Below are 12,573 nucleotides of genomic sequence, written 5' to 3' on the forward strand. Positions count from 1 at the left end.
TATATATTCTTCTGTCATTTTTACATCAACTGTGCACGTATGGATCGCATCTCTTGAATTTCTCGCCACGTGCTTCACCCACTTTACATCCACACCAGCATGCAATAGCTTCGTTAGTAATAGTATCAAACAATTATTCACACACATATACGAAACTGATGAAATGGACCACATCGATTAGCATGCACATCAACAGCTAGCTTCACAGCCGCTCACGCATTACGTGGGTAAAATATCTACAGATGGCAGTTAGTTTGTTATATGTCACTTCATCTTCGTTTCACTCACACGTAGCTGATGACTCTCTGGCTGCTTCTGAGATCTATAATAACACTCTGTTGAAGGGCATCATGGCTGCGCTTGTGGACCCTGATTCCTACCGGATGGTAAGTGTCTCTCATACTGCGCCACAAGTCCTACTAGTCAACTGTAAGTATGGGGTCTGTTAGTATGAATGGCGACGAAGATTTCATGGGTTAAAAAGGGCTACCAAACTGTTCCTTCAGTAAATTTATATGCGTTACTATAGCTGAGATACATATGTGGCATAGCCAACTCAGAGTTCGCTACCATAGTGGGACATTAAGAGTCGTATGCGTATACTCTTGGTTGTGTAGGGGAGCCTTATGCATATACTTTTGTTTGTGTACGGGAGCCCTATGCGTATACTTTTGTTTGTGTACGGGAGCACTATGCATATACCTTTTTTTGTGTAGGGGGCTTGTGTACATTCCATCGCAAAGAAATACACCTTATTAGTTCCTTTTGTTTTGTTAATTCGCAGACGAAATGGACGCTAGTACGTCGCGTGCTGCCACTGTGCCGTGCGAATGAGGACCTCAAATCGCCCGCCTACGATGTGCGTGTGCACCTTCCGTTGCTATGCCAACAGGCGGCCCAGGCTATGCGGGTACATCCACCGACAGCGTTCGCCAGAGACGTGTCTGAGTCTGTACAGGTGATACTGTGTTGGATCCGGACGCACGAGTCTATACAAGCTAATGATTCTGAACAGACACAGGATCTTGCAGATGTACCAGCGCACGCACAACAGACCGTACACACACCCGGAGACACACCCGGAGATACGACACAAAATACGACACAAAGTACGACGATATACAACCCCTCACGGGAGGTGAAGAGTGTGCAGTGCGTGGAAGAGGCTCTCAGACTTCTGGTATGCATTATGGTGACTCCTATGGCATCGGGCGATTCACACAGCGACGGACCAGGAGAGTGTACGGCAGACGGGTCGTATGATCTGACATTCACGACCGCATTGCTGTGCGAGAGTGTGCATGCAGCACTTGGGAGTGCGGGCTACCTGTCTCTGTTACGAGAGCTGTGTGTGCAGGTAGGGTGTGCAATTGATTGCGTCTTTCTGACAAGGGTGTGTGTTGTGTGTTGGTGTGTGCTACTGCGGGCTGTGTGAGAGTGTGAATGCGGCGCTTAGTTATGAGGGCTACCTGTCATTGTTAGGGGATCGGAGTGTACAGGTAGTGGGTGATATCGTGCTTGTTGTACAGGTAGTGTGTGATATCGTGCTTGTTGTACAGGTAGTGTGTGCTATCGTGTTTGTTTGCAGAATTATTCTTTCTGTGCTACTTCGCTTCTGTGAAAGCAGTGGTGGCTATTCGGGGATCTGAAGCTGCAGGTGGTGTAGGATTTCGTTTAGTAATATGGGTATATTTTATCAGTGATACAGGCTTCTGCATTATTACTGTGATTGTGCATGTGACACTCAGAAGCGTGCGCTTCCCTGTCCCTCTTACAAAGGCTGAGTGTACAGGTGAGGTGAGAGTTTGTGTTTGTCTCACCGGCGCCTGTTTTACAGCTCAGAACCCAAAAGCCATCTACCGAGCATCTAGCACAATGTCAACTAATTTGAAACAGTGACAGTTTCTGAACCTGAAAGATTTGAACGTGTCTCGGTCATGACCATTTCTTCCGGCTTTCATTCCGTGATTGGCTCATCTTTATCCGTGATGACATTCCTTACCCCTGCAGTCTCAGAATAGTGTGAAGGCACGCGGTCGCGCATGCACACTGCACGCACAGGCAATCCTCTTAGCCCTGCAGTATGGGCTGAAGCAGTCTCTGTACCACAGCCTCGATCTGTTCGGTACATCGGCTTCACAGGTAGCGTTAAGTGTGTGCTGGTATTTGGAGTGACCATCGTATACCCGAAGTGACAATGAGATTTTGTTTTTTGTTTTTTTTTGGAAGGGAGGGGGGTTAGTTTCTGTTGTCGCGCCTGCTCTTGTTCTGGCACTTTGTGTGTTGAATTCTTTGGTGTTGTGTTGACTCGACGGGTATCAACATCTATGAAAGATAGATCACATGCACGTTGTCAGATCAACGTACGCTATCTGCCTGCACATTGTCGTGCGTTTTTGTTGTCGCGTTTATATATTCCATAGGAACTTTGGAATTCTCGACAAGTTTGAAGTGCATGTAATGAGTGTGGGTTTTCTGATAGACCCTATATACACATCAGTCCATCACCTTCTAACATGACTCTACATACACATCTAACATGGCCCTACATACACAACAGTCCATCATCTTCTAACACGACCATACATACACATCTAACATGACCCTACATACACAACAGTCCATCATCTTCTAACATGACCCTACATACACAACAGTCCATCACCTTCTAACATTTTCAAATCCAACGTCCGAATCGGGCCAATTCCACTTTCAGGATGTAGTCCCACAGCGCGAACATACGAGTGGTTCGGAGTTGCTCAGTTGCCGGCGGTCTGAGGATGAGTATTCGCCAATGACAATTTTCTTTGCCAAATATAGGTAATCGAAAAGATTTTCGTTGCCAAGTACAAGTGATCGAAAAGGCCATCATTTGTCAGTGTTTTGTGGCGAGTTTGATGTTACAGGATTGCTCGATTGACCATACATATATAACGCCGAAATGGGCTACATTGTATCTGCATGACCTCATTGGATGCTTCGGTTCCGATCTAGCTTACTTAAGAAGATTGTATACTGTTATCCCATGCCTACTCACTCACCTACCTTTAATAACGTACCACTTCAGCGACATGTTCAACATCGTCAACCCCGACTCTCTGTGTACACACCACGTGAATCTCGGCCACACATGACTATCGACATCTTATCACACGATCAAGTGAAAATCCTACAGCGGGTATACACTTTATGTCTCCTGAATCGGCACCCACAACCCTTGCGCTCATGTATCTTCCGATCATACACAGCCTTAGACATACTTCCAGTGGAGTCCTAAGTGATTTCCACTCTGCACACAGCGTGCAGCAGCACATCTTCGCCTGCAGTTCAGAGGCATTCACATTAGAGAGACTAAAGTCAACTAGTCGAACATGCCCTTTAGAGAGACTTCAGTCGAACTAGTCCAACATGCCCTTTAGAGAAACTATAGTCGAACTAGTCGAACATGCCCTTTAGTGAGACTATAGTCAAACTAGTCGAACATGCCTTATTCCCTTTGTCTCAGCACTGGCTACTTCATACAGACTCATCTGCCTCTCAATTGCACACCACTGCAGAGACACCTTCAACAGCGTCGTGCGCGACTGCTTGTGCGCACACGACGTGTATCTGCGCATCCTGGCCTTCAATCTGATCGCCGACAATCCCCGAGGTTCGGAAGTCCTGACCTCTCACGAAATGGGACATGTGCGACTGTTCCTGATCCACAGCTTGAACGTGCCGCACTCTAAGGCGAGGGTGCTCATCTGTGAGGCCATGGCCAAGGTCACGAAGCGTCTGCGAACCGCTTACTGTGCTGTGCTTAGAGCGAAATCACAGGCGTTGCAGAAACAAAAGGCAAAAGCTAAGCATTCGGGTACGTGACGCGTTTGAGGTTGGGTGTTATGGGCTTATGGTGTCAGGGTTGCTGGGGTAAAGGTTTACTATATGTGCTCACTGAGCAGTTGCAGACGTTGGAAATTCAACTGGGCTAAAACTGGGCAATTCATTGAACGGGACTAAAACTAGGTCATTGATATATCGGGACTAAAACTGGGTCTTTGATTAAATGGGACTAAAAATGGGCAATTGGGTATGTGAAGGGTAGAGGAGTATCACATGTACGTTGCGCAACAGATCCCAACCGAAAAATCACATGACGCTGTACAATAAATCTCAACCAGCCCATTCGAACCCCTTGCCACACACATCACCTACAGCATCAAAGGCTGTCAGTGTAGCTACTGAGGGTCGGCAACGTCGATCCGAACCAGCCAAGGTGCGTATATCTGGCGTGGCATCTGTGTCTGTGTATGGAGTGTTCAATTATATACTCACACGGGTATGCGTGTTGGTCACAGTGTACCTGCGAGGCGTACATTAGGTGTATTAATAATAGTCCATACCATCTCCAGTGCTGTGGCGGCATACGTCATAGTTGGATGTGCTATGGGACAATGGCCGTGGCTCAGAGCTGAGCTGATGTTCGTCTCAGACACTGAGCGTATATTGGGGGTTTTTTTTGGCTACACTTACGTCGCTTAGAGTACACAGATGAAGCCTACATTATATGAATTGAAGGTAGGCAGATAATATTCCATACGTACTATTGGAAGCGCTGATGTGTAGTAGTCTTGACAGCCGCTGCGACGGCATAGAAATTATACAAAGCCCAACATAGCTTGTCTCAGACAGTATGAGTATATGTTCGTTGTAGCTAAACTTTCGTCGCATAGAGTGCACAGATGTAGCCAACACTATCATACTTAGCTTCTTTCTTGGACTTCCTTCATAGCTTGAGCCGTACCCGAAATCACTTTAACTGCATATTTCTCACATATATCTTTTCCTTTATGCTCATGGCTTCGTGTTTTTCTTGTTCGCAGATCTACTTCAGTGAGCATTCCGACGAAGATATGCAAGCACTTCTGATGTGGCTGATGAAGTACCTTGCGGAGGCCCTCTATCCCGTGGTAGCCGGCCCGTTCGGTCACACCAGCACAGGTTAGTCCAACTCAACCAACACAAGCACAGATCAAAATGCGATCTATTACACCTCCAAACGGCCAATATACGACTAGATGATGTGAGTGTAGATGCTATACGATACGGCCATTCAGGGACGGGACAATCTCACTGCACATATGGGTGGACCAGCAGTCGCCCAGCCTCACGATCAGTTGTGACGGTGTGGCGTCTATAGGACAAGTGACAGTGTCTTTATCCAGCTTTCGCTCCTTAGACATCTCTACGCACGAGCGTTCTATCTCCTTTTCTTTGCAAGCAAGGGCGTCCTCGGCGGTCTGGCGACGTCGTAAATAATGCTATATGTTTGTATATGTTTGAGTATATGCACCACCACTTTTGTTTATGTTGCACCTCATCACAGCTTCACATCTCCGACCATATCAGTGCTGGGTCTGTTGGAAGGGCTGATGGACAGCGAACTAGTAGAACTCGATGAAAACAAACCCAAGCAGAAGAGCAAGCGCAAACATGCCAATAAGGCAGAGAAGTTAGCCAGGAATAAGCCGGAGACAGCAGCAAATAAAGACCAACAACCACGACCAGAAGCCGAAGAGGTAACATCACTGTGCCGCCTTATGTAGCTCGTATGGGACCGTTGTTATTGCTATTATTTGAACTAGTTAATATTTGTGTATGTGTGTTGTGGTGGTGCTGAGTCTTCGGGTGTCTCTAGTCGGGTGATGGTCGTCCAATTGAGGTCCAGGAATATGCAACAATACAGCACACACTCACTCCACGAAGCACGCCTTTCGCAAATATCACACTCCTGATACTTGACACACAACACACACTTCTCATACCTAACGCTTATCCTACAACGCACATTGAATTATGGACAAACGCACACAGGATCAACCCCGCGTGCGAGCATACTATGCCGTACTAGACGAAGAATGGTGCGCGCATGCGCGTGAGCGGCTGATGCCCTGTCTGCAGGATCCCTTAGAGGGCCACCGCCAGCGTGCCTACAACATGTTGGCAAAGCTGCACGCTTCCTCCCAGTATGTGGTGTGTTAGAAGTGCCTGCCCTGTCCTCGCTGCGTGTGTGACTGTATTATCGTTATGTTCGTACCGTCACCCGTCACCTCCCGTGCATATGCTGTGAGGTGTTGCATCGTGAGGGTGCGCAAGTGTTTGTCGTGAGCAGCATCCCTTAGAGGGCCACCGTCAGCGCGCATACATCATGTTGGCAAAGCTGTACGTGTCCCCGCAGTGACATCACTTGTGTTGCCGTAGCTGCTTGTGTGACTGTATTGGTTTGCTGGTTGTTCTATTGCACGCTGCCCCTGGTGTTCTTTTCTGCCCGTAAAAGTGGAAGATCTGGGAGTTGAGTCAGTTGACTACTAGAGAGGACGGGGTATCGCAATACTATGTCGTATTAGATCATGGATGTATGCGGTATACGCGCGTACCTGTGGCCTTATGTGGATGAGCCCGTCATGGGCCACCATCAGCGAGCACAAAACATGCTCACGAATCTGAACGCTTCCTCGCAGCGTGTTCTCTGACAATATGGGACACGTGTGCAGCGGTGGTCCTTTTTCTCTCTGATAGTTCCTTCCAGGCGTCTCATACGCTACAGCCTCCTTGTGTTTTCCAGTGCCACGGTCAAGGTCAGGTGGTACTGAATGTCCGCGAACTCTCACCGGCTACCCTCCGCATAGGCTTAGGAACACTGTACACATACCGGAGGTCATATCATTCACACCCGAGCAACGCACACTGGGTGCATCGTACTGACCTGTCCCCTTCCGTCCAATGCGATAACTCACTGACTGACCTTTTGCATTTTGTTTAGGATTGCTGTGAGCACACGGGGAGTTCACAAAACTACATATGAACAACACTCTGTTGTTACGGATACATATCTAGCTCCTTCCATGGTTGATGCTCACGTATCTAATAACCTCTGCGTTGTGTATACGATTGCTGTACACTCACTGCAAGACATTGCAACTCCGTGCAAACAAAACGTTCTCTGTGCATACGTTCCGACCTCAGACCCACAGTCTACTACCATCATTCCTTAGGATTGCCACACCCCCCCCCGGAGAGTATCAGACACACATCCGAACAACACACTCTGTGCGTGCGCGTGCGTGCCATTCTGGCAGAAGGCGCTGTGCTGCTGCGTAGTCCGCGCGCCATTGAAGGCGAGGCCGGGGCGATACTGACACGCCTGGCGGTCCTATACGCAGAGAGAGGGTTTGCCTGTGGGTGTGAAATAGAGGCCATAACTGAAGCACTGGTGGCGACGATCTACCTGGGCAAGTACCATACAGGAACAGATAACGGTACGGACAAACCGGGACGAGAGGAGACTGTGTTCTCTGGTATCTCTAGTGCGCGGGTTGCCGAGATGGATTGGGAACGTTCGTGCTTGTGGTCGCGGTTGAGTTTTGTGAGACAGGTACTCGCGAGACTATACAGCGAGGTACGTCAGGCCCATTCTGTGTACAAAAGTGCCTGGGAAGATTCTTAACTGAATTTATGAGGCCATTGCTTTTATTGCTAGGGTTGTGTGTCATACCCATTCTGTGTGCAAAAGTGCCTGAGAAAAGTCTTAACATTTATGAGGCCATTGCTTGTATTGCTTGTGTTGTGTGTTGTTTTGGGGCATGGTTGTGAACGTAAGAGTAGATTTTGGATGTAGATAGGTATCGTTTCTCTCTGGTTATGAGAGTACAATACGTACGTTGCAAGTGTTTTACCTCCACATTCTGGATGCTCTATTTTACAACTCTACAGTTCAAAACTAACGGCAAGCTCAACCTATAAATACCGAACACAGGTGGAGATAGCCAGACAGAGTCTGCTACTGGCGGCCCATTCCGCTCCCATCTACGCCACAGTCAATGCTCTGCGGTATGTGCTGCTTGACACCAGCTGGAAGGCACTCGCAGGCCTCTCCGCACAACCGAAGCTCGCTACACATACCGCCGCCCATGCACACACACATGATAGCTATACAGATAATCTCACCCTCGGAAAGCACTCAGAAGGAGAAGGCGCAGATGAGGACTTATTAGAGGAGTGGAGAGTGGTTCTGCGTGAGAGCGTGCGGATTGGTTTGGAGTTGGTCACTCTGGTGGCGCCAGTTGTGCGGAATGAGTCGCCGGAGGGCAATCTTCCGTCTGAAGTGCTCGCGGCCTACGACCGAGTGATCCGGCTGTCGGATAGGAACAGTTCGGTACCTTTGAGTGCCGAGAAGGGTGCACCGGATAGTACAGAGGGTCATGAAAAAGAGGGGGAAAGCACGCATACCCCTGTGACCAGTCCAGATCCACAACAGGTGCAGGTGCAAGGACCGCTGCACAAAATGGTGCTGGTGTGCAGTTGGCTGACGGTACAGAGTGTGAGTCAGTTGGTGAAATGCCTCACCTCGACTGTAGCGCCCGTTACTGGCGTGGGTGCCGAGAACAAGGGCCAGACCGGCGCTGCGAGTGCGAACGCACTGATTTCCGTTGACATGATCGCAGAGCTGGGGAAGTCCTTCATTGATCAGGTGACTGTGGATGAGCGTGTATGAGTGTGTGCTGTGAATAAGGTCTTGTTCTGTGCTACGCACCATCTTTCGGCGTGTGTCTTCATCGGTTTATGCTTGAAGGCTGGGGTACAACCTTACCAACTTTCCGCAAGCTGTGTCGCAATAGCGCCTGAGCCTGCCTAGCGACCAGTACTATGCGCGCGTCTGTATTCTACCGGCTATCTGCAATATTCTCCCTTTGCCAAGGGCTAACAATTTGGCCACACACATAACGAACAGACGTGTTTAAAAACCTGCATTCAGCTCTGCATCGATGATTGGCGCTCAGATGCAAATCTGAGTATTGTTCGGAATCTCCTGTCATGAACCTAACACACTTGTGTTTGCACCTACATCCAGTTGGTGAGCACTGTGCACGTGGGTGCCTTCGAACAAGCACGTCCCGGGTTTGAGGCCATCTGTGAATTGTGTTGGTCAGCCACCGACAATGGACTGCGACAACTGCCGCACGAGTGGGGTATGGTGCTGTATTGACACTGTATATACCTATTCAGCTGACTAGTACGTGCGCCGGTGTACCTACTTACATGTGTATATGTATGTGTATGTATGTATGTATATGTATGTGTATGTATGTATGTATATGTATGTGTATGTATGTATGTATATGTATGTGTATGTATGTATGTATATGTATGTGTATGTATGTATGTATATGTATGTATATGTATGTATGTATATGTATGTGTTCTAAACAACTCGTATCACATATTCGTTCTATTTGCTCGTCCTGCGTTTGAGTCCACCTGTGAATTGTTTTGGGACAGGTTAGCCACTGCCAGTGGGCTGCGACAACTGCCGCACAAGTGTGGTATAGTATTGTATGTAGATGTGTGTAGGTACTTACCACTAACGTCCTTTTGACCACATCAGCTTGAATCTGTGGTTGTCACGGTTTCGAATCATGTATTTGCATCGAAATAAGGACGGGGTTAGGGGTACATTACACCCACAGATTTGTATTGGGAACAGTAGCTGTGCATAGCTCAAGTGGATCATGCCCTGTCTGTGTTCGAATGGGGCATGTTGTAGTAAGGGTAGCGCCTGAGCTATATAGCACGAAGGGAAACAGAGTCCATACTCATCCTCGGCAATCTCCAGCGAACACTATCTATATAAGAAGTCCGCAGGTAAATGTTAGCTATTGAAAATTCATACAGTTCCACATACTTCAAAAACTACAAACTCGTACTGATGACAGTTCCGCAGTACGTCACAATGTGTATGTCCGCCTTATAGCGAACCGTCCGGCCTCCGATATAGTTAACACATATTCATACTGGGCCAGAAAGTATTACACCCTGTATATCCGTTCTTTACTTACTTCATGGTACATGATAGGCAGTACTCATACCAGTCTATCGTGCATCACATACATCATGCTTTTGTACTTGTAGCAGTAACGCAGGAAATTGCTAGTAGTACTAGTCCTAGTAGTAATAGCTCATCTGGCATTTTAAATCGTAAACTCACAGTTCACCAACTTCGCAGTATATCGTACGACGTATATATATTCGTGCTCAAATCCGTTCGCATATGGCACTACCTTTCGTTGTCAGGTGAACGCGTATTCAACGCCATCGCCTCAGATTCCTCAAACACGCGCCGTAGCGCAGGACTACCGGCAGTGATCATGACCCTCATCATACATGATCCGTCCAAGACCTACTTCAACGTGGTTCTACCCAAGCTTGTTGCGCTGGCGACAATGCGATCCGAGGGTATGCTGTGTTCGTAGGTAGTTACTGAATACGAACCGTCCATAATCGTACATGGCCTACTTCTACGTGGTTTTAACCAATTGACGAAAGTTCATTCATATTAATGACAATTGCTGTGTATGCCAGGGTGTAGGGTTATCTACGACCTACGTTAACGTGGTTTTACCCAAGCTTGTTGCTTTGACTAAAGTTCCTTCATGTCAATGACAAGTGCTGTGTATGCAGGTTGTATGGTTATTTAAGGCCTACGTTAACGTGGTTTTACCTCGATCTTTTGCTCTGGCTACAATGATTTCCAGCGGTATGGCATATTCTCTGATAATTGTTTTAGTATGAATTGTACACTATCTATCCAAGACCCACTTCAACTTGGCTTTTACCCTAAAATTGTCGAGCTGCAAGGCTTTTACTCGCAGCTACTACGTCAGCATTGACGATTCGCTTCGTCATCAACACACACATTGTATCACGTGCGCACGCTGAATATGTGTAGTTCTAGCCCAACATTTCTTAACCGAATGCACATCAGAAGCCCTACTGAGACTCGACTCAAAGCGAACGGCTCGCGCGATGTATCTTCTGACACGTCGTTTGTGAACATACTCATCCATTCACAGATACCAGTCCAGCAGAAGAAGCAACCTCGTCATCGACACCCACTCTGCCCCAAGTTCACGCGCTGAACATCCTGCGTAGTCTGTGCCGAGACGCCGTGGTCGGCGCTCGCCTCAAGGACCACTTCGAACAACTGCTGATCTTAGCCATACAGTGCTTTGCCAGTGACAGGTGGCATGTGCGCAATGCGGCAACCATGTTGTACGCTGCCCTACTGCACCGGGTGCTAGGACCGGAGAATCGACCCACAAAGATCGCAAAGGCTGGGGTGGATAGCTTCTTTGCATTGTACCCCCGTGCATACATGTATGTGAGATATATATGTGAGATATATATTTATATATATATATATGTATGTATGTATGTATGTATGTATGTATGTGTGTATATGTATATGTATAAATATATATATATATATATACATATATATATATATATATATATATATATGTATGTATGTGAGTGAGTGAGTGAGTGAGTGTGTGTGTGTGTATGTATATGTATATTACTGTGTACCTACAGGTATTAGGTTTGTCACATTAAAATAATGTTCTGCCAACCTCTAGACACATAAATGGTAATCCTATCATATTTTTCCTAACTACATACTGTGTACCTACAGATACTTCATCAGTCTCCTACAAGGCCAAGCTGCTCACAGACCGGCGCAGCTATACCCTGCACTTGCACTGCTTGCAAGGTTGTATCCCGCTAAGACACTCGACACCGTGCTACTGAAAACTACAAACACTACACACACCATGAAAGCGAATGGTAGTGTGGTGCAGAAATATTCCAGCCAAGAAAGCGCACAGGTGTGTTTGGTTTTGCGATTACATCTAGATACTCACTGAACTTGAGGTGTCGTGCAAAGAGCCTTATCCCTGTCAAATCACGCGAAATAGTCTTGTAAACGATCACATATACAACCGAGACGCGCGTACTGATGTCAAACGACAAGCGTGGTTAGGCTTGTGGTTCCCAGTGGATACACATCGAGTACGCGTGACCTGCAAACTGTCTAGTTTTAGCTAAGACACCCTCGACAATGTGCTACTATACACCACCTTTCTAATGTTGTGATTGTATCAAAAACACGCTCTGAAGTTGGATTGTCCTGCTCATGATCTCATCTCGGGCGCAGCACGCGACGGTGGTGTGCTGAAAACCAGAGTCACTGTACACACGACGCATTGGCGTATCGAAAGCAGCGTTGTCCCGCGAAGACGTTCTGAGAACTGTACACATCCAAGTATGCCGATGCGAAGGCTCTGAAGTACTTCGTGAAACATTCGAAGTGAACAACGGCACACTACGTGTCGAGAAATTCAGTGGTATCTTTACTGTGTTTTAGTTAAGGCAGTCCTCGTCAATACTAAGGGCAGTACCCGGAGTGCTAAATGTCTTAAGCAAAGCAGCACACCTGTCGAATCATACACTCACAATGTCACTTGCATCCTCTTCTACTATAAAGGAACACGTCAGAACTCACAGTCGTAGTCAAGGCTTTTTCTCAGCGGTGTGTGGTATGCACATGTCCCAGAGCCACATGACACGGTCAATGGCAGCCAGGGCTCTGATTGCGCTGGTGCGACCCCTCGAGGTGTGTTCTATCACAATAGGTGCATAGTTTCCTCATCTGGAGGCGCGAACATGTCTTCCCTATACTCCGATTGTGCCATG

General features: G+C 47.4%; 1 protein-coding gene across 1 annotated transcript in view; it reads left to right on the top strand.

The window, feature by feature from the left end:
* SARC_03690 (hypothetical protein) overlaps nt 1–11,196 on the top strand; it is a gene marked incomplete at both ends in the record, with an annotated part of 12,355 nt that extends 1,159 nt beyond the window's left edge. Inside the window, 14 exons of the mRNA XM_014302524.1 lie at nt 295–386; nt 785–1,357; nt 2,011–2,142; nt 2,717–2,820; nt 3,558–3,856; nt 4,200–4,258; nt 4,866–4,983; nt 5,392–5,561; nt 5,857–6,008; nt 7,009–7,441; nt 7,799–8,512; nt 8,894–9,011; nt 10,114–10,275; nt 10,893–11,196. Coding sequence (XP_014157999.1) covers nt 295–386; nt 785–1,357; nt 2,011–2,142; nt 2,717–2,820; nt 3,558–3,856; nt 4,200–4,258; nt 4,866–4,983; nt 5,392–5,561; nt 5,857–6,008; nt 7,009–7,441; nt 7,799–8,512; nt 8,894–9,011; nt 10,114–10,275; nt 10,893–11,196 — 3,430 coding nt within the window. The remainder of the gene's footprint in view (nt 1–294; nt 387–784; nt 1,358–2,010; nt 2,143–2,716; nt 2,821–3,557; nt 3,857–4,199; nt 4,259–4,865; nt 4,984–5,391; nt 5,562–5,856; nt 6,009–7,008; nt 7,442–7,798; nt 8,513–8,893; nt 9,012–10,113; nt 10,276–10,892) is intronic.
* Between the last annotated feature and the right edge of the window lie 1,377 nt (nt 11,197–12,573).

Source organism: Sphaeroforma arctica (genome assembly GCF_001186125.1).
Source record: "Sphaeroforma arctica JP610 unplaced genomic scaffold supercont1.193, whole genome shotgun sequence".
Classification (NCBI taxonomy): Eukaryota; class Ichthyosporea; order Ichthyophonida; genus Sphaeroforma; species Sphaeroforma arctica.